General features: G+C 38.5%; 2 protein-coding genes across 10 annotated transcripts in view; one reads left to right on the top strand and one right to left on the bottom strand.

Moving 5' to 3' along the window:
* MRPL50 (mitochondrial ribosomal protein L50) overlaps positions 1-7,705 on the bottom strand; it is a 9,026-nt gene extending 1,321 nt beyond the window's left edge. Inside the window, exon 1 of the mRNA XM_017884343.1 lies at positions 7,547-7,705. Within this exon, the coding sequence (XP_017739832.1) occupies positions 7,547-7,638 (92 nt within the window). The 5' untranslated portion in view covers positions 7,639-7,705. The remainder of the gene's footprint in view (positions 1-7,546) is intronic.
* A 195-nt stretch (positions 7,706-7,900) lies between these two features.
* ZNF189 (zinc finger protein 189) lies at positions 7,901-19,625 on the top strand. Of its 9 annotated transcripts, XM_017884351.1 has the most exons (5): positions 7,937-8,236; positions 8,447-8,582; positions 8,934-9,060; positions 13,934-14,033; positions 16,901-19,620. In XM_017884351.1, the coding sequence occupies exon 5, from the start codon at positions 17,026-17,028 to the stop codon at positions 18,619-18,621; it is 1,596 nt and encodes a 531-aa protein (XP_017739840.1). In that variant the 5' UTR covers positions 7,937-8,236; positions 8,447-8,582; positions 8,934-9,060; positions 13,934-14,033; positions 16,901-17,025; the 3' UTR covers positions 18,622-19,620. The 9 variants fall into 9 exon arrangements, with proteins under 9 accessions (XP_017739834.1, XP_017739835.1, XP_017739837.1 ...); XM_017884348.1 differs by lacking the exon at positions 13,934-14,033 and having other exon boundaries at positions 7,906-8,236; positions 8,976-9,060; positions 16,901-19,625; XM_017884352.1 differs by lacking the exons at positions 8,447-8,582; positions 13,934-14,033 and adding an exon at positions 16,464-16,584 and having other exon boundaries at positions 7,906-8,236; positions 8,976-9,060; positions 16,901-17,439.
* Positions 19,626-21,299: the final 1,674 nt, after the last annotated feature.

The raw sequence follows: 21,299 nt of genomic DNA, 5'->3' as shown, positions 1-21,299 counted from the left end.
GGAATGATCAAAACACACAAATCCATTAATGAAGTTGACAAACACCAGACCAAGTATTGCCTACCAATCAAAATCAACAATGGCATACTGACTACCGGTGGGGACCGTAGTCAGTAGTAAAGAATATGATAGGCCCCTGCCCTTGGAACGTTCATAGCTGAATTGAGTTGGGAGAGACAGAAAAAAACTAAGTATATATTTTACATACTGTAAGAATTCCTAAGAATAGGTGAAGAAGTAAGGTAAATCATTCTGTCTCGGATACCCCATCCTCCAAGATCCCACCCCAATCTACCTTTCTGGTCTTACCTTTCACTGATTACCTACATATACTCCATGTGATACTCTATATCCCGTGTCCCAAACACACTCTCACTTTCCTGACACAATGTGTTGGCTCAAGTTATACCTTAAAATGTGTCTTTTATCTTCACCTATGTAAATCTTGCTTATTCTGTAAGTCTTAGGATAAAATTGTTCTCTTCCAAGAGGCTTTACGTAATTTCCAGAATCAAATATAATTGTAATTTCATGTGATCTCTTCAGCACTTTATACTGCTCTCAGAGTGCATCACATCCTACCTGACTTTTAATTTTACTTATATTCTACTTCACAGAAAGTGAAGAGATGGAAAAAGATATTCCATGCAAACAGAAACCAAAAAGAACGGGAGTAGCTACACTTACATCAGATAAAATAAATTTCAAGTCAAAAACTATAAAAGAGATTAAGAGGTCATTACATAATCATAAAGAGTCAATTCAGCAAATGCATATAACAATCATATATGCAACCAATATTGGAGAACCTAAACATATAACACAAATATTAATAAATCTAAAGGAAGAGATAGACTACAATACATTAATAGTTGTGGATTTCAACACCCACTCTCAATAATAGACAGATCATCTAGACAAAATCAACAAAGAAACACTGGAATTAAATTCTACACCAAATGGACTTGACACTTAGAGAACATTTCACCCAACTGCTGCAGAATACATAGTCTTCTCATGAGTACATGGTACATTCTCCAGGGTAGACTGTATCTTAGAACACAAAACAAGTTTTAACAAACTCATAAAACTCAAAATCATATCAAGGACTTTTCTAACAACAATGAAATACAACTAGACATCAATAACAAGAACTCTGGAAACTATACAACTACATAAAAAATAACATGCTCCCAAATGACCAAGGAGTCAATGATGAAATTAGGAAGGAAATTTTAAAATGTCTTGAAGCAATAAAAATGAAAACACAGCACATCAAAATCTATGCAACCAATATTGGAGAACCTAAACACCAGACCAAGCAAAAGCAGTAGTAAGAGGGAAGCTTATAGTAATAAAACACCTACATGAAAAAAGAAAAACTTCAAATAAACAATCTAAAGATGCACCTTAAATTAGAAAAAGACAAATCAAACCCAAAATTAGTAGAAGGAAAGAAAGGATCAGTGTAGAAAAAAATGAAATAGACTAAAAAAAGCAATAAAAAAGATCAATGAATTAAAAAGTTGGTTTATTGAAAAGTTAAAATCAACAAACCTTTATCTAGAATAAGAAAAACAGAGAAAAGACACAAATAAATAAAATTAGAGGCAAACAAGGAGATTACACTGATATCACAAAAATTTAAAGGCTAACTAGAGATTATCACAAGCAACTATACACCAATAGATTGGAAAACCTAGAAGAGATGGATTAATTCCTAGGCACAGACAACTTAGCAGGACTGAATCTTGAAGAAACAGAAAACCCAACAGAAATAATGAGATAGAAGCTGTAATAAAAGTCTCCCATCAAAGAAAAGCTTAAGACCTGATGGCTTCACTACTGAACTCCACCAAGCATTTAAAGAAGAACTAATGCGAACCAATAAGAATTCTCCCAAAGCTATTCCAAAACATTGAAGAGGAGACAATACTTCCAAACACATTCTACAAGGCTACCATTATCCTGATGCCAAAACCAGACAAAGACAAAATAAAAAAGGAAAACACATTCTACAAGACCAGCATTACCCTTATACCAAAACCAGACAAAGACAAAATAAAAAAGGAAAACTACAGGTCAATATTCCTGATGAGCACAGATGCAAAAATCCTCAACATTCAACCCAGAATGCAAGAATGGTTCAACATATGCAAATCAACAAACTCGATACATCACATTGACAGAATCAAGAACAAGAATCATGTGATCATTTCAATAGGTGCTGAAAAAGTATTTCATAGAATTCAACATCCTTTCACGATAAAAACTGTCAATAAACTGGATACTGAAGGAACATACCTCAACATAATAAAAGTCACGCATGACAAACCCACCAAACAAGGACACAAAACAAGCTAGCATCATTGAATGGGAAAAAACTGAAAGCCTTTCCTCTAAGATGTTGAACAAGACAAGGATGCTCACTTTCATCACTTGTATTCAAAACAGAACTTGAAGTCCTAGCCATAGCAATTAGATAAGAGAAAGAAATAAAGTACATCAAAATTGAAAAGAAGTCAAATTGTTCTTATTTGATGTATGATCTTACATATCATATGTAAGATATATAATCTTACATATCTTGATATATGTATATTTAGAAAAACCTAAATATCCACCAAAAAGCTCTTAGAAATAATAAATTCAGTAAAGTTTTCAGAATACAAAAATCAACATACAAAATCAGTAGCATTTCCATATGCCAATAGTAAACAATCTGAAAAAGAAATCAATTCCATTAACAATAGCCACACACACACACACACACAAATCTAGGAATAGACTTCAACAAAGAAGTAAAAGGTCTCTACAATAAAAACTATAAAACACTGATGAAAAAAATTGAATGGGACACACAAAAAATGGAGATATCCCATGTTCATGGATTGGGAAAATTAATGTTGTTGAAATGCTTATGCTACCCAAAGCAATATACTGTCAATGTAATCTTTATCAAAATACCAATGACGTTCTTCATAGAAATAGAAAAAAAAATCTTAAGATTAGTATGAAACCACAAAATGCCTTGAATAGCCAAAGTAATGCTAAGAAAAAAAAAAATCGCACCTAACTGGCTCCACCTTGCTTCTAACCTTTAAGCTGTCCTTGTTCATTCCTGGACATAGGACAAACTAACCGTGGGAAGGAATTCAGTTTATGGTTTGACTCTGAAACAAAATTGATAATAGCCTTTTTCTGAAAAGACCTTCTTCTTGCCCAGGAACCAGTTTGCTTTTGTAGGACTAACAAATTAGCTACAAGATTAGAAATTATGGTTACGGGTCATACAGACTCCAGCTGCAAGAGTCTGATCCTCCCCAAATTGCTCCTGGGAATAACACTGCTATTGTAAAATCCAAGGTCAGTGCTTGAGATATTTTGCAGACCCTGCACTCAATGGATTAGCTGACACCACCGAAGCCAGTAATCTGGCTCAACCAGTTCTGTGATCCCACCCAGGAACATAAGTTGGCAAGAACTCACTTAGTCCCCCTGTGATTTCATTTCCAACCCAACCAATCAACACTCCCCATTTCCTGGGCCCCCACCTGCCAAATTATCTTTAAAACCTCTGATCCCTGAGTTTTCGGGGAGACAGATTTGACTAATAATAAAAGTCCAGTGTCCTGCACAGCCGACTCTGTGTGAATTACTTTCTCCACTGCAATTCCTCTGCCTTGATACATCAGCTCTGTCTAGACAAAGTGAACCCATTGGGCAGTTAGAAAACTGTAACACTACTAGAAGAAAACATTGGGGAGATGTTTCAGGACATTGGTCTGGGCAACGACCTCTTGAGGAAGACCGCAAAAGCACAGGCAACAAGAACAAAAGACAAATGGGATTACACTAAACTAAAAAGCTTCTGTGTAGAAGAAAACATTGGGGAGATGCTTCAGGACTTTGGTCTAGGCAATGACCTTTTGAGTAAGACCTCAAAAGCACAGGCAACAAGAACAAAAATCAACAAATGGGATTACATCAAGCTAAAAAGCTTGTGTATAGCAAAGGCAACAATAAACGAAGTGAACAGACAACCTAGAGGATAGGAGAAAAATTAGCAAACTATCTGACAAGGGATTAATAACCAGAATATATAAGGAACACAAACAACTCAATAACAACAACAACAAAAAAACTGATTTAAAAATAGCAAAAGATCTGAATACGTATTTCTCAAAGAAGATATACAAAAGACCAACAGGTATATAAAAAAAAGATCTCTAATCATTAGGGAAATGCAACTCAAAACCACAATGAGGTATCATCTCACCTCAGTTAAAACAACTATTATTTAAAAGACAAAAAATAACAAATGCTGGCAAGGATATGGAGAAAGTGGAATACTAGTACACTATTGGTGGTAATCTAAATTAGCACAACTGCTATGGAGAAAAGTATGGAAATTTCCCAAAAAAACTAAAAACAGAATTACCATATGATCCAGCAATCCCACTGCTTGGTATATGTCCAAAAGAAAGTTAATCAGTCTAACAGAGATATCTGCACTCCATGTTTATTACAGCACTATTCACAATAGCCAAGATATGGAATCAAACTAAGTTTCTACCAATGGATGAATGGATATTAAAAAAAACTGTACATATACTCAATGGAATATTATTCAGCCATTAAAAAAGGATGAAATCCTGTCACTTGCGGTAACACGGATGAAATTGGAGGACACTGTTAAGTGAAATAAGCCAGGTGCAGACAGACAGATATCGCATATTCTCACTCCTATGTGTGAACCAAAAAAAAAAAAAAAAATGACCTCATGGAGATAGTAATAAATTGATGGTTACCAGAGGCTGGGAAGGGTAGTGAGGAGGTGGGGTATGAAGACAGATTGGTTAGAAATACAGTTAAAAAGGGTAATACAGTTAGAGAAGAGAAATACAGCTAGAAAGAGTAAGTTCTAGTGTTTGATTTCACAATTGGGTGACTATAGTTAGTAATAATTTATTTATATTTCAAAATAACTAGAAGTGAAGATTTAGAATGCTCCCAAAACAAACAAATAACGTGATGGATATGTCAACTATTCACATTTGGCCATTACATATTGTATGCTTGCATCAAAATATCATGTGTACCCCATAAATATGCACAATTATTAGGTATCCATAAACATTAAAAAAAAATTACAAATAAACATCACCTCATACCCATTAGGATGGTCATTACCAAAAAGACAAGTGCGGTAAGGACATGGAAAAAAAGGCATCCTTATATACTGCTGACGGGAATGCAAATTGGCAGAACCGTGATAAAAAACCGAATTGAGGTTCCTCAAAAAGTTATAAACAGAACTATCCTAACTATCCTAAGATCTAGCGATCTTACCACTGGGTATATATCCAAAAGAAATGAAAGCAGTATCTCAAAGAGATATCTGCACTCTCATCTTCATTGCAGCATGTGTGTATATATGTATATATGTATACACACACATACATACACAATATTTAAGGCTGAATAAAATGCCATAATGTGTGTATATATGTATATGTGTCTATGAATATATGTATATATTATGTGCGTGCATACATACATACACATAAAATGGCATTTTATTCAGCCTTAAAAAAGGATATATGTAACACATGGATAAACCTAGAAAATATTATGCTACGAGAAATAAGCCAGACAGAAAAATACCACATGATCTCACTTATATGTAGTATCTAAAAAAGTCAAATTAGGCCGGGTGCGGTGGCTCATGCCTGTAATCCCAGCAAGCACTTTGGGAGGCTGAGGTAGGTGGATCATGAGGTCAAGAGATCGAGACCATCCTGGCCAACATGGAGAAACCGTCTCTACTAAAAATACAAAAATTAGCAGGGTGTGGTGGCAGATGCCTGTAGTCCCCGCTACTTGGGAGGCTAAGGCAGGAGAATCGTTTGAACCTGGGAGGCAGAAGTTGCTGTGAGCTGAGATGGCACCACTGCAGTCCAGCCTGGAGACAGAGCAAGACTCCATCTCCAAAACAAAAAAAAAAGTCAAATTCACAGAAACAGAGAGTAGGATGGTGGTTCGCAGGGGTGATGGAAATGGAGAGATGTTGGACAAAGATAAAATTTAAATTACATAGAATGAGTAAGTTCCAGAGATCTAACGTACACCATGGTGATGACCATTAATAATACTGTACTGTATACTTGAAATCTTCTGAGAGAAAACTCTTTTAAGTGTTTTCACCACACACACAAAAATTCTAACTGGCCAGGCATGGTGGTTCACCTCTGTAATCCCAGCAATTTGGGAGGCCGAGGCGGGAAGATTAAGCCCAGGAGTTCAAGACCAGCCTGGGCAACACAGTGAGAACTCCTTTCTCTAAAACAAAACAAAACAAAACAAAAAAGTATGTAAAGAGATGAATATGATAATTAGCTTGACTAATAATCAACATCAAGTTGTATACCTTAAATACACAAAATTTTTAAAATAGTAAAGAAAATATAATCATCATTCTCAGTAATCTCTTATTTCCTCTATTTTCTTCATAATTTACCACTTCCTGAAATTACATTACACATTTGTTCATTTTTTCCTCCATTAGAACATTGGCCCAACGAGAACAAAAATTTGGTCTGTTTTAGTAACCACTGTATTCTTGTAACACTTAAGATATAGCCTGGCTATAGTAAACAATCTAAAAAATATTTGTTGAGTGAATGAATAAAACAAACTTGGAAGATATTTTAGAGATAATAACAAATATTAACCAAAGAAGAGGGAAAGCTAATATATGAACGGATGAAAAAAATATTTCCTAATTGTAGTAGTTTTTGTTTGAAACCTAAGAGGGCATACAATGTTCCTTAGGGTTAATACCATACGTTTTGATTTCCTAAACACTATCTAAGTCAGATTAGATTTACCTTCAAACAATTACACACGGTGCAGCCGTGCAGCGGAAAAAGTAGTAGATGGGGAGTTAGGAGACCTATGTTCTACATCCAGCTTTGCAATTAACTTGCTTTGTGACTTTGGGAAAATCACTTCCCTCCTGTGGGCCTGTTTCCTCATATGTTGCAGTACCTCGAGGATGAGAAGGGATTTTGTTTTTCCTGCTGTATCCTAGGCGCTTAGAGTAATGCTGGTCCTGATTAATCTGTTGAATTACTGAACGAACAAACAAACAAAATGAGGAGGCGGTACTTCATTACTGAACCTTGCTTGTGAAGAAACACAGCCGGCAAATGAGTTTAGTTTACCAAGCGCTTTCATGTGTTTGCAGACAACACACTCGGTGTCTCGCACACGAGGTTAATTCTATTTGCTCAATAAATGAATAAATGAAGTGAAAGGGAAAGGGGGTGGCAATTACGTTATGAGAAAACTAAGGCCGAGAGGGGAAAAGACTGGGTCCCACCACTCAACGAATGCTTCTCAACTCGGGACCCTAACCGTACCTCCTTGTTCTTGCTCTGATCAGGCGCGGGACCACGATAGCGTTAACACCCTCTTTTGAATTCATCCCTCATCCTCCTTAACTTTCCTTGAACGTGACTCACGGTCCACCCTTCAGCTTTACCTGAATCGAGACCAAAATTCTCTACGTGGTGTCCCTGGGACTGTCCACATGAAGGCTCGCCTGGTAATACCGGACAGATACCGTGCCGCCATCTTCGATGAGATCCAAGGGACTGAGCGCAGCCCTCAGCCAGCAGTGACGTGCCCAGATCAGCCAATCGGATATAATCCCAGTGGCAAGAGCTTTCTTTTTCCTGTAGGCTCCCTCCCGCTGTGTACGCTGGGAAATGTAGTCCGGTAGCTGTTGCTGGCGGCGCCTGGACCGCGGCGCTCTTTCCGAGCATGACGGGAGATGTAGTTGAGGGGGGCCCCGGGAACGATCTGGGTGACGCCTTCTGGTCCGGGGGCGGGCGGTCATAGCGCTACTTGGCTGAAAGGAGGAGGAACTGGCAGCGGGGAGGAGGCTCTAGCAAGGCCTGAAAGGCTGCGTAACCAGGCAGGAGTAGGGGTTGGGGTTCGGGGTTGGGGGACAGCCAGGGATCGCGTCTGATACGCTGTTGGGGTCGTGACCGCCTGGGGGCCGAGGCAGGCACTGGCCAGACCCAGCCAGGGATCCTTGTTTTCGTCGAGCCTAATTTCCAGCAGCCGGGTAGGCCTCACTAGAGGCTCCTTTCCGTGAGGCCGCCCCCAATTCCTGCCCCTATTCTCTGCCTGGGAGATGGCTTCCCCGAGCCCCCCGCCGGAGTCAAAGGTAAGTAAGCACCCCTCGGGGATCCCGGTTGTCTCGTCACTACCCCAGCTAGGCCGCACCACTGCTTTCTCCCCGGGCCCCCCACCAACCCCCTGACGGCCTCTTTAGGGCCAGCGCCTTGCAAGGAACTCCCCACTAGTGCGCTGGGTTGCGGTTCGCGAACAAACTGCCCACTGGCTCCCCCCTTTTTTTTTCTTTTTCTTTTTCTAGAGAGACTTGATAAATCGGCCAGAGAAAATAAATAATGCTCCAGACTAGCTCTCTCATTTGTGAGTTCTTCAGGTGAAGCACCATTTTTGACCTTCCCTTGTGTCTTCTGTTCCTGGCACAGTGCCTGGACCCCAAGGTACACGCTTAGAGAACCTCAAGGAATTGAATTGAATAGTCAGAAGCCAGTGCAAATGGAAAATTGAAGTAGGCAGTGAGGTGAGGGAAGCTTGGAGAGGCCTTGGGGCAGTTTACTAAAATTAAACTGTTAGGGCATAATACATCAGAAAAGCCTTATCCATAGGTCCTTTCTAGTTTGAGATGTCTGTCAGTTACAGTTCGTTCCCAGAATTGGGCAACATATGAAACTTTCAGTTATCATGTTCCTCCCAGCCTATTTGGCACCGATAAGTGATTGCCTCTGCCACTTTTAGTGGTAGAATTGTCCTTGAGACAACAGGAACTGACTACAGAAATCATACTATTTCAGGGGTTGCTGACATTTGAGGATGTGGCTGTGTTTTTTACCCAGGAGGAGTGGGATTATCTGGACCCAGCTCAGAGAAGCCTGTATAAAGATGTCATGATGGAGAATTATGGAAACCTGGTCTCACTGGGTAAGAATCTGCTGTTTCTCTAATTAAAATATCTAAGAAGGTAGAGAGAAATCAGACTAACAGAATATTTGGACGGAAACCAGTACCAAAACTGCTTAGTTCCAAAGTTCTGATTCAAACCTTTTAGCTATTAATTGTTTCCATACCTCTCATCCCTAGCTTCCTTGAAGTGACCAAACTGCAAGCCTTTCGGGCATCCTGTCTTCGTAATCTCATTCCCATATTGTTCTGTACTTTCCGTCCTGGCTCATCCTCCCACAGCTTTCCTCCCACCCCTTTTCACTCTGCCTTCTGGAGCCCCTGTTCGTCTTCACATAATGTTCCTTACCTCCTGGCCTTAACTGAAATCTGGCACTTTCCCAAGGACAACGTTTCTCTGGCAGTTTTCAAGTGGGGCCGCTTATTCTCCCACATCCGCCTCCTTCCCCATCCTTTGTCTCAGTGTTGAAAGGGGGAAGTTATTGTTCACTCAGCTTTTAAATGCTGTCCTCAAAGCATTAGTTTTCCACCTTCAAACAAAATCTCTCCTTCTTTGAGGTCTCAGCAGTCTTGCTTTTTCCACTCAAGTCCTTTTCACTATCTGTCAACTTTTTGTTTGGTCCTTCACACATAACTTTGTCACATGTTTCATATCTATTTTAACTCATGCCATGGATGACCTAGTTAATACTTCAGCCTCAGCGGGTCTTACTTCAGGGACCCTGCTTTCCATTTTCACCCAGCACCTTACATCATTGATCATAGCAATTTTGTCATAACAGGCAAATCGTAAATCCCAATACCCTATTCTCTGACCAGTTATTCGGCAATGGAAGTTTATTTACTAACTAGACGAGGGTAACCAAAACAGAGAGGCTTTCTCCCCTTGTGGAGCATACTACAACTTCTCTATCTTTACTACTCCTTTCCACCTAAACCCACTCATTATTAACGATGTTTCCTGTCCCTTGATGTCTCTGTTTTTTCACCAAGGTGTCCATCCTCTCTGGGCTTGTCTCCCCATCTAATGACCAGCAAGCTCACCTGCCAGCCTGTCATTATTCTCTACCCATTCTGCAAACTTCAAATCCTGTGTTTGTTATAAAATGCACCTTTCCCTCTTTCCTACCCGAATTGCTAACCATAGCAGGAGAAATTCTCTAACCAAAAAGATTGATGTATATAAGTATGGCCTGTATATAAGTATGGCCTTTTCTTCTAGTCTCCACTGGGGTTTTTATATCTTAGCAATATTTTTTGTCCTTGATATGCTCACTGCCCTGTTCTTTTTAGTGATATTCCAAAAGCTTATCCATCATTCAATAGTGAAGTTTACCTGTTTCTCAGAGAAAATAGGGGCCAATAAGCACGAACTCTCAACTTCTCTGCCTCTTATCTGCACACTTAAAGCTGCTCTCATCATCTCACCTTATTTTATTCTACTGTTCTATGAACATGTGAAAGTCTTTATTGTTTCCCTCCATTGGCTTGCATTCTTAGACTTCCCCTCAGTCTGTACTCTTTCCCTGGGGGACCTTACCTACACTCAGGCCATCAGCTACCACTCTGTGAAGAAAAGTCCCAATTTTTTTTTAGGACGTAGCCTCATTCTATTGCCCAGGCTGTAGTGCAGTGGTGTGACCTCAGCTCACTGCAGCCTCCACCTCCTGGGTTCAAGAGATTCTCCTGCCTCAGCCTCCTGAGTAGCTGAGATAAACAGGTGTGCACCACCACACCCAGCTAATTTTTGTATTTTTAGTAAAGAAGGGGTTTCACTGTCTTGGCCGGGCTAGTCTCGAGCTCCTGATCTCAGATGATCCACCCACCTTGGCCTCCCAAATTGCTGGAATTGTAGGCATGAGCCACTGTGCCTGGCCCAAATCTTTATTTCCACCTAAGAAAGGTAATGTGGTAATGTGGAGCCTAACTGCCTAGGTTTAAATCCTGGCTCCACCACTTACTTAGCCTGGTGACTATAGTGATTTAACCTCTCTTTGCCTCAGTTTATTTTTTTTATAAAATGGAAATAATAATAGCACCTACCTCATAGGGTTACTGTGAGCATTAACTAAATTAATATATGTAAAACACTTAACACACTAACATGTAGTAAGAACAATATAAATGTTGACTTATATTGTTGTCATCATCTTCTCTGTTGAGTTTCAAATTCCTAGTCATCTTTTGAAGACCACATGAGTAACTCAAACCTGGCAAGTTTCAATCCAATAAAATCAAGGGCCTTCTCTCCAGAGTTAAGCACTCCTTTCATTGTTTTACTTTGTATATACTCCTGCTATTGAATTTATTATACTATACTACAATCATTCTATATGTGTTACTTTCCTAACCTCACTGATTACTGTGAGGATGGTAAATATACCTGTTTCATTTGATTTCTCCAGCACTTAGCACAGAGCCAGGCCTATATTATATGCTTCTTAAATATTTGTATGACTAAGTACAGTTAATTTCAGACTTAGTATCTCTTAACTGGATTATTGCATTAACCCCTAAACTACCCCCTTGCCACTAGTCTCCTTTTTTAAAATATATTCTCTCTACTGCCACCAAAGTGATTTTGTATTAGTTAACTGTGTAAAACTTCTGATGTTTCCTGATAGCTTAAAGGATAAAAATCTTAATTTCTTATCATATAGGACCTTCCAAGTATAGCCTCTGCCTATCTTTCTTGCCTCACTTGTTTTCTCCTGCACACTACTTTAGTCTTCAGCCATATCAGCTGCTGATGTGTGTGTGTGTGTGTGTGTGTGTGTGTGTGTTTTAATATGCCATGTTGTCTCTCAGTCACTGCCAGCTTATCCATACATATGGTATTCTGGTTGATAGAACCAAGTAAGTGCCCGCATGTAAATACCATATGGACAAGGTGTGACAGTGTGCCCATAGATGATCTTGTACTTGTAGGCTGTCTTCTTTATTGCAGCTTAAATACAGCTTTCCATCATTCATCATTTATCCTCTCACAGTCTTTTCATCCTCCTCAATAGACCCTATCTCCATCCCCTTGGTGAGAGCTCCCTTGATAAGAGATCACTATTACTCTACTGTTGCAATGTAGTATTCTATTGTACTTCATCTTAACTGCTTTTCATAATGCAACTCTCATCTAGCTTTATAGTTTTGGCTTTTCATTCATACTTTTCTTGTTGAAGCTTATTAAAAATAAAAAAAAACCTTTAATAGCTATATCGATGATACGGTTGATAGCTTAATTTCTCAGATCTTTGACATCTTCAATTTTAATGACTCTTTCCGCAATGACTTACAGATTGCCACCTTCTTACTGTGTCTTCACATGGCTGAAGAGGGGAGAGAGAGAGAGAGTGCAAACATTCTGGTCTTTGTTCCTCTTTTTATAAGAATACTAATCCCATCATGGGGGCCCCACCATCATGAACTCATCTAAATTTAATTACTTCCCAAAGGCCCCACCTCCAAATACCATCACATTGTGGATTAGGGGTTCACCATATGAATTTGGTGAGAACACATTCAGTCTGTAATACTGTCTTATCTCTTTTTTTCTCCTTGACAATTTAGTCTTTCCTCATATGTTCACATACTTCTGTCCTTTTGGCTTCTGGTTTGATAGGTTACAATTCTAGCTACCTTCAGAATAACTAGTGACTTCAGTTTTAATTCGAGGTTCTTTGGTGAAACCTACTTTGATTCAACTATCTATGTAGAAAAATTGGCTATGAGCACAGGATGGGAAGATACTGCATAAGCATTACCAAGCCCAGATCTAATGGATAGTCATTTCAAGGCTGCTCTGTGTGTAAGCCTTACACTTGTTTTCTTCACCTGCCTATCCTGTTGACCTATTTATTTTTATGCCAGTGTCATTGTTTTATTTGCTTTAACAATATATTATATTTTATGTCTGGTAATATAAGTCATTCTTTAATAATCTTTTTCAGGATGTACTTCACTAGTCTGCCTTCTTCTAAACTTTAGAAGTATTGACTTTTTTATTGGTTCATAAATGATTTTTGATTGGAATGTGATTAGTTTCATAGATTGAAAGGAATTGAGATCCTTATAATATTGAATCTCTTTAGCCATGTGGTTAACTCTGTTTAACTGTATCCTTTTGTCTTTCAGAAAATTGAATGGAATATTTTATGGATCTTACACATTTCTTATGTTTATTCCTAGGTTTTATTTTTTTTTGTTACTATTGTGAAGAGTTTATCATTTCTGTATAATATTTACTAACTTTTTTTGTACTAAGAACAAGCTTTTTAATCTTGTTATGATTATATTTTCATTTGCCTATTTCAGGAATTTTAGGTATACATTCATATTATCTTCAAGTAATGAAAATTTTGTCTTACTCATTTGAATGAAATTGATGGAACAGTATCCACTAATCCAGCTAATGAAACTGAACAAATACTCTGAAGAGACTGCCTTCTCACAAAGAATTTACAATCCAGTGGAAGAGGCAAATAATAAACAGTTAAAAAAATGCAGTATAATCATAGCAATAGTAGAGTTATGGACGAGGGCTGGTAATAAAAAAATAGAATACCTAAATCTGTCTAGCGGACTTAGTAAAGGCTTTGTAGAGAAACTGTTGCTTTAAACTTAAAGATTGCTTTGAATCTTAAAGTGCAACCAAAAGTTTGCCAGGTAAACAGTGTTGAGGGACATTTAGTAAATGAGATATGTAAAGATAAGACATGAAAGAGTGTAACGCAAACAATTTGCCTATATAAAGTATGACAAAGTAGGTAGGAACACGACTTGAGGCTCAGAGACTGTGTCATGAAGAGTTGTATCAGAGCAAAGAGCTTGATTCGATCCTAAAGGTGATGGGGAGCTGCTAAATCTACAGGTGATGACATGGTAGAATTCTGTTTTATAGAGATCTCTTCTCGAATCAGTAAGGCAGATATAATGTGTTGGTAGTCTGAAGACTGGAGCCAAAGATTGTAAGGCAGCTACATGATTGTGAGGGTTAAAAGGTAAGTGCTAAAGATAAATCCAGGATTTGGATGATTGATTAACAATAAGAAGGGAGAAATACAGGATGATTTCTGCTTTGAGACTGTAGGGTAATGGATGATGGTGCCTTTCAGGAGATAAAGGTGGGGAAAGGCATGAGAGCAGATGATGATGACCATGTTAATTGTGAGCCCTTTGTGCGGCATTTAACTGGAGATATCTGGAGGGTATATATATAGAACAAGTAAGGATGTAAATGTGGGTAACAATAACAAAAATCAGTTGACAAAGGAAAAGAAATAAATGAGGGAAATTTATCAGAAAAGGCCAAAGAAGTAGGGAATGAAATAAAAGAATGTAATAGCCTAGAAACCAAAAACAGATAATGTCAAGAAATTGGGGTGGTCAACAGTGTTAGATGCTGCTGAATAACTTAAGGACTGAAAAATGCCCGTTTTAGGCCGGGCATGGTGGCTCACTCCTGTAATCCGAGCACTTTGGGAAGCTGAGGTGGGTGGATCACCTGAGGTCAGAGTTTGAGACCAGCTTGGCCAACATGGTGAAACGCCATCTCTACTAAAATGCAAAAAAAATTAGCCAGACATGGTGGCACATGCCTGTAATCCCAGCTATTTGGGAGGCTGAGGCAGGAGAATCGCTTGAACCCGGAAGGTGGCGGTTGTAGTGAGCCAAGATCGCTCCATTGCACTCCAGCCTGGGCAACAAGAGCAAAAGTCTGGCCAAAANTGCTGAATAACTTAAGGACTGAAAAATGCCCGTTTTAGGCCGGGCATGGTGGCTCACTCCTGTAATCCGAGCACTTTGGGAAGCTGAGGTGGGTGGATCACCTGAGGTCAGAGTTTGAGACCAGCTTGGCCAACATGGTGAAACGCCATCTCTACTAAAAATGCAAAAAAAATTAGCCAGACATGGTGGCACATGCCTGTAATCCCAGCTATTTGGGAGGCTGAGGCAGGAGAATCGCTTGAACCCGGAAGGTGGCGGTTGTAGTGAGCCAAGATCGCTCCATTGCACTCCAGCCTGGGCAACAAGAGCAAAAGTCTGTCCAAAAAAAAAAAAAAAAAAGCCCATTTTTTTTTTTTTTAATTTGAGTCATTGGTAATCTAATGGGAAGTTTCTCTAGATGCTGGAAACAGAAACCAGATTTTGCCATAGGTTGCAGAATAGATTGAATAGGAAGAGGTTGGGCATGGAAAACCTAAGAAATAGAAAACCTCGGTGTTAAGATTTTGTTTCAATATTTGGCTTTCATAAAGAGAACGATTTCAAGTTCAAGATAAAATTGGACGTATTTATGTAATGGTAGAAAAGTGTCAATAGAGAGTGTATATTGAAGAAAGAGGAAAGGCAGAGGATAATTAAGCAAATGCCCAGAGGTGAGTGGAATCGATAAGGGGTGGATGGATTAGCTTTGCATAAGAATCAGATATATCTTTACATACCATTGACAGATAATTTTATAGGTAGAGGACAGAAAGTTTAGGGAGTTCTTTCATGTTTTTTCATTATGTGAAAGAAAATACAGCCCACTGAAAACAAATTTGAGAGGGGACACTGTATGTAGCCTTAGAAGAAATAAAATTTCTAGTAGTTTCTTAGAGGGATAGGAGAAGGTTATTTTAGAATAAAATAATGACTAGTTTGAAGTAAGCAAATAGAAAATTCAAAGATGACTCCACAAAAAAATTGAGAGAAAAGAGGATGTATGAAAAAGGAGCTTGTTTAGGGCCAAATATAAATTTGGTCATTATTGAATCTTCTAGTGGAATTATCTAATATCTATTCCAGCAGGAGATGAAAAATCAGGAAGATGTCAGAAGCAGGCCTAAATGTACTGTATACCACTCTGTTATATGATAGACCACTGGGCTGTCTTTTCTTCAACACATCCAAGCTTTTCATTTCTCAGATGTCATGCAGCCTCTCAGTTGGAACAGGATGGTGAACCTTGGGTCTTATATTGTTAGAGAGTTTAGAATCACTTGTACTTGAGGTATGATTTGTGGTTGGTGAAGTCATAAGCTACCACAGACTGCCCTTTTTGGTTGTTGCTCCCACGAACTCTGACCATGTTTCTTAATACTTATATTCTGCATCCCGATATCATAGACTCTCTGTCACCTAACCCTTTATTATTGTTTTTAAAAGCCATTTTGTCTCTTTATACAGGAACTGCTTTTTACTTAATATTTTCTTTATCATATTATTTTCTTTCCCCATTTTTTACTTAACATCCATTCCATTTGATGGAGGCGGGGGGGCTTCATGTCTTATCTCTGAATCCTGGCTGATTACAATGTTTCTGGAGTGCTTTTGATGGGCAGTGAGTAAATGCTTGTTAATAAATGAATTATTGTTTCCCCTGGATCTTTGTCTTTTATTCTTCTTAGCATCTTTTTTTATTTTTATTTTTATTTTTTTGAGATTAGGTCTCACTGTATTGCCTAGGCTGGTGTGCAGCGATGCAAACATGGCTTGCTGCAGCCTCAACCTGTTGGATTTAAGTGATCAATCCTTGCACCTCAGCTACCTGAGTAGCTGGGACTACAGGTGTGCGCCACCATGCCTGGCTAATTAAAAAAAATTTTTTTTTTTTGTAGAGATGAAGTCTCACTGTTGCCCAGGCTGGCCATTAGCATCTGGTCCTTTCTGTTAATTATTTGGTCTGATCATACTCCAATAATGTTTTTTCATCCTAAATTTTCCTGAACTTAGTGGGGATTTTTTTTCATCCTACCCTGTTTTCCTTGATAGACTGATTAATCCCACCTTGACTTGATTTGTTTCTTTGTTTGCCCATTTTACTTTGTTTCTCTTTGCTTCAAAGACCTTGATTGATCTTTGTATTTCCTGTTTATTATTCCAGATGTTTTGAACAGAGATAAGGATGAGGAGCCAACCGTAAAACAAGAAATTGAAGAAATTGAGGAAGAAGTGGAACCACAGAGTGTAATAGTTACAAGAATCAAAAGTGAAATTGACCAGGATCCTATGGGTAGAGAAACCTTTGAACTTGTTGGTAGGTTAGATAAACAAAGAGGAATCTTCTTATGGGAAATACCAAGGGAATCTTTGACCCAGGAACAGAGAATGTTCAGAGAAAACACTAACATTATCCGTAAAAGACCAAACTCAGAAGAGAAATGCCATAAATGTGAAGAATGTGGAAAGGGTTTTGTCCGCAAGGCCCATTTCATTCAACATCAAAGGGTCCATACTGGTGAGAAACCTTTTCAGTGCAATGAATGTGGGAAAAGTTTTAGCCGCAGTTCATTTGTTATTGAACATCAGAGAATTCACACTGGGGAAAGGCCCTATGAGTGTAATTACTGTGGAAAAACCTTTAGTGTGAGCTCAACCCTTATTAGACATCAGAGAATCCACACTGGAGAAAGACCCTATCAGTGTAATCAGTGTAAACAGAGCTTCAGCCAGAGAAGGAGCCTTGTTAAACATCAAAGGATTCATACAGGTGAGAAACCCCATAAATGTAGTGACTGTGGGAAAGCCTTCAGTTGGAAATCACACCTTATTGAGCATCAAAGAACTCACACTGGTGAGAAACCTTATCACTGTACCAAATGTAAGAAGAGCTTTAGTCGAAATTCATTGCTTGTTGAGCATCAAAGAATTCACACTGGGGAAAGACCCCATAAATGTGGTGAATGTGGGAAAGCCTTTCGATTAAGCACATACCTTATACAACACCAAAAAATTCACACTGGCGAGAAGCCTTTTCTTTGTATTGAGTGTGGAAAAAGTTTCAGTCGGAGCTCATTCCTTATTGAACATCAGAGGATCCATACTGGTGAAAGACCTTATCAATGCAAAGAGTGTGGGAAAAGTTTCAGTCAGCTTTGCAACCTTACTCGTCATCAGAGAATTCACACAGGAGACAAGCCCCATAAATGTGAGGAATGTGGGAAAGCCTTTAGTAGAAGCTCAGGTCTTATTCAGCATCAGAGAATTCACACCAGGGAGAAGACTTATCCATACAATGAAACTAAGGAAAGTTTTGATCCAAATTGCAGTCTTGTTATACAGCAGGAAGTCTACCCTAAGGAGAAATCTTATAAATGTGATGAATGTGGGAAAACTTTTAGTGTTAGTGCTCATCTTGTACAACATCAAAGAATCCACACTGGTGAAAAACCCTATCTATGTACTGTCTGTGGGAAAAGCTTCAGCCGGAGCTCATTTCTTATTGAACATCAGAGAATCCACACTGGTGAGAGACCCTATCTGTGCAGACAGTGTGGAAAAAGCTTTAGTCAACTTTGTAATCTTATTCGACATCAGGGTGTTCACACAGGTAATAAACCCCATAAATGTGATGAATGTGGAAAGGCCTTTAGCCGGAACTCGGGTCTTATTCAGCATCAGAGAATACACACAGGAGAGAAACCTTATAAGTGTGAGAAGTGCGACAAAAGTTTCAGTCAACAGCGCAGTCTTGTCAACCATCAGAAGATGCATGCAGAAGTGAAAACCCAAGAAACCCATGAATGTGATGCTTGTGGTGAAGCCTTTAATTGCCGCATTTCTCTTATTCAGCATCAGAAATTGCACACAGCATGGATGCAATAAATGTAGAGCGATACATAAGCTCAATTTGATTTGAAACTAGTTACCCAAGTGCAGTTTTAGTATGGCTCAACGTGGGTCAAATTTGGTGATAAAGCAAATTCTCCTTGGCCTCAGACAAATGGTTTCTAAAGATTCTGTGAATAGTGGACAACTGCCCAAGAGCATCTGACTTCCCTTACTCTTTGTTTGATGATCATAGAGACTTAGTAATTTATCTAAGTATCTTTAATCAGCAGAGAGATTAAACCTAGGTTCAGAGCATGGATGCTCTGAGGGACAAAGTAGGATTACTATAAGGGAGCTGGAGCAGCTGATATTGGAAAACTGAGAATAATGATTCAAAGAGTCTTCTGTCACCATCTCATATTGTGGTTCTTTCAGTTCCATGATATGTTTGGCTCTGCATGCCAAAGTCCAGTGATTAAGCATATATAAGTTGTCAAGGAAACAAAGCCCAAATGTTTTTGAAATCAATATACAGTTTTTGTCCTTGTTTAAGTAAGCCAGTTGTTTGGCATGTGAGTTAAAGGCAGTTCCAATGCCTGATGGTTCCCAGATCTATAAAATGAGTGGACCATTAACCTTACATGTAAAGATTATGTTAGTAATTAAGAAACCTAACAGGTGTTACCAAGGAACCTTTGGGAGTGCCTTTTTTGTTTCTCAAGATGGACCCAAAAAAGTGGAGGAAGATACCGTTCTTTTGTGCCCTCCTACCTGTGAAAGATATTTGTAGTCCTATGTGAATGAGCTTATTCCTCCACAACCAGGTGCATATAAAAGTGTACATATTTTGATTGCCAAGAATTGGAAATGAAAAGACCTGGAGTCTATGCTAGGAAGCTGAGATATTTTGGTATTGCATTGGTTTTTATGATAACTAGGTTTTGCATGCAATTAAAAATTCTTATTTCTTGTTCTAGGGCTTCCCTTAGTTAATGGTTATTATAAACCTATTACTTCACCTGTTTTAACCATTAAAACCTGTTTTGTTTTTTGCTTTGTGTAAGAGTTGTTACTTGAGTGTAAAACCAATTCTGTGAAACGTATTACTGTATTTTTAAAATTAGAATCAAAGATAGGAAGGAAATTGCTCTCATTCGTTCTGTGTGTGACTAGTTAACCTTTTCTGGAGTAGCTCAATTAAGCCCAGGTTCTTTAGTTTCTGAGTATAGAATTCCAAATTACCAGAATTCTGTAATTCCAGCTTCCTAGTAGTTTGAGCAAATGACCACTCCCTTTTTCCTGTACCTCAGTCATTCTAAAAATTACCTCTAGCCTTTCATCTTCCTATCTCTTTATGTGTGTACCTGCATGTGAGTGTGGAGATTATGATACATGTATAGAAAGATACATATCTTTGTGCACTCCCTTATTCAAATTAGATACTCATAGTTACTATACAGCTGACATTTAAAAACTGTAGTACAAGGAAAAGTATAAAAAACAACATACTGCACCTGACTCATCTATAAAATTATCCTGCCCTGGATCTTCCCAGTTGTACTTATTTTACACCAGTTCCCAGATCAGGATCTCAACTAATGAGGTTCTTAGACCTGTTCTCAGTATTTTAAAATCTATCATGTATGTTTTCACTGCATGTACACTGAAACACAATTCTTTGCTTTTTCTTGAAGTCACATCAGTTTCTTGTATGGTTATCTTCCATAGCAGAAGCACTAGCTGCTGTTGCCCTCATAGTAGTTTGACCCATGTTTATATGAGGTATTCCTACATAATTTTTAATATCCTTGGACATGAATCTGGAATTTATGGAAATTTCATAATTTTAAGATCCTTGGACAACTCAGAACTCCAGTAACAGTTAACAATTCTTGACTGCATGTACAAATCATTGCTTATAAAAAAAATAGCCACCTGAAAAATCATTTTTTTTAAATTGTACTTTAAGTTCTGGGATACATGTGCAGAACGTGCAGGTTTGTTACATAGGTATACATGTGCCATGGTGCCATTTTGCATGGTGCTGTTGCAGAAATTTTCTTCCATTCTGTAGGCTGCCTGTTCACTCTGATGCTAGTTTCTTTTGCTGTGCAGAAGCTCTTTAGTTTCATTAAAGCCCATTTGTCAATGTTGGCTTTTGTTGCAGTTGCTTTTGCTGTTTTAGTCATGAAGTCTTTGCCCATGCCTATGTTCTAAATGGTATTGCCTAAGTTTTCTTCTAGGGTTTTTATGGTTTTAGGTCTTACATTTAAATCTTTATTCCATCTTGAGCTAATATTTGTATAAGGTGTAAGAAAGGGGGTCCTGTTTCCACTTTCTGCATATGGCTAGCTGGTTTTCCCAGGACCATTTATTAAATAGGGAATCCTTTACCCATTGCTTGTTTTTGTCAGGTTTGTCAAAGATGAGATGGTTGTAGATGTGTGGTGTTATTTCTGAGGCCTCTTCTGTTCCATTGGTCTATGTATCTGTTTTGGTACCAGTACCGTGCTGTTTTGTTTACTGTAGCCTTGTAGCATAGTTTGAAGTCAGGTAGTGTGATGCCTCCAGCTTTGTTCTTTTTGCTTAGGATTGTCTTGGCTATGTGGGGTCTTTTTTGGTTCCATATGAAATTTAAAGTAGTTTTTTTCTAGTTCTGTAATAAAAGTCAATGGTAGCTTGATGGGAATAGCATTGAATTTATAAATTACTTTGGGCAGTATGGCCATTTT

Source organism: Rhinopithecus bieti, unplaced genomic scaffold (assembly GCF_001698545.2).
Source record: "Rhinopithecus bieti isolate Rb0 unplaced genomic scaffold, ASM169854v2 scaffold_12088, whole genome shotgun sequence".
NCBI lineage: Eukaryota > Metazoa > Chordata > Mammalia > Primates > Cercopithecidae > Rhinopithecus > Rhinopithecus bieti.
Note: the sequence above shows the minus strand (reverse complement) of the source record. Positions and strands in the feature narration are given on the sequence as shown.

Coding starts and splice junctions, on each gene's coding strand:
- ZNF189 (XM_017884344.1), top strand. CDS start 8,204: ATGGCTTCCCCGAGCCCCCCGCCGGAGTCAAAG. Junction 8,237..8,933: donor GCCCCCCGCCGGAGTCAAAG/GTAAGTAAGCAC, acceptor ATACTATTTCAG/GGGTTGCTGACATTTGAGGA. Junction 9,061..16,900: donor TGGAAACCTGGTCTCACTGG/GTAAGAATCTGC, acceptor TTATTATTCCAG/ATGTTTTGAACAGAGATAAG.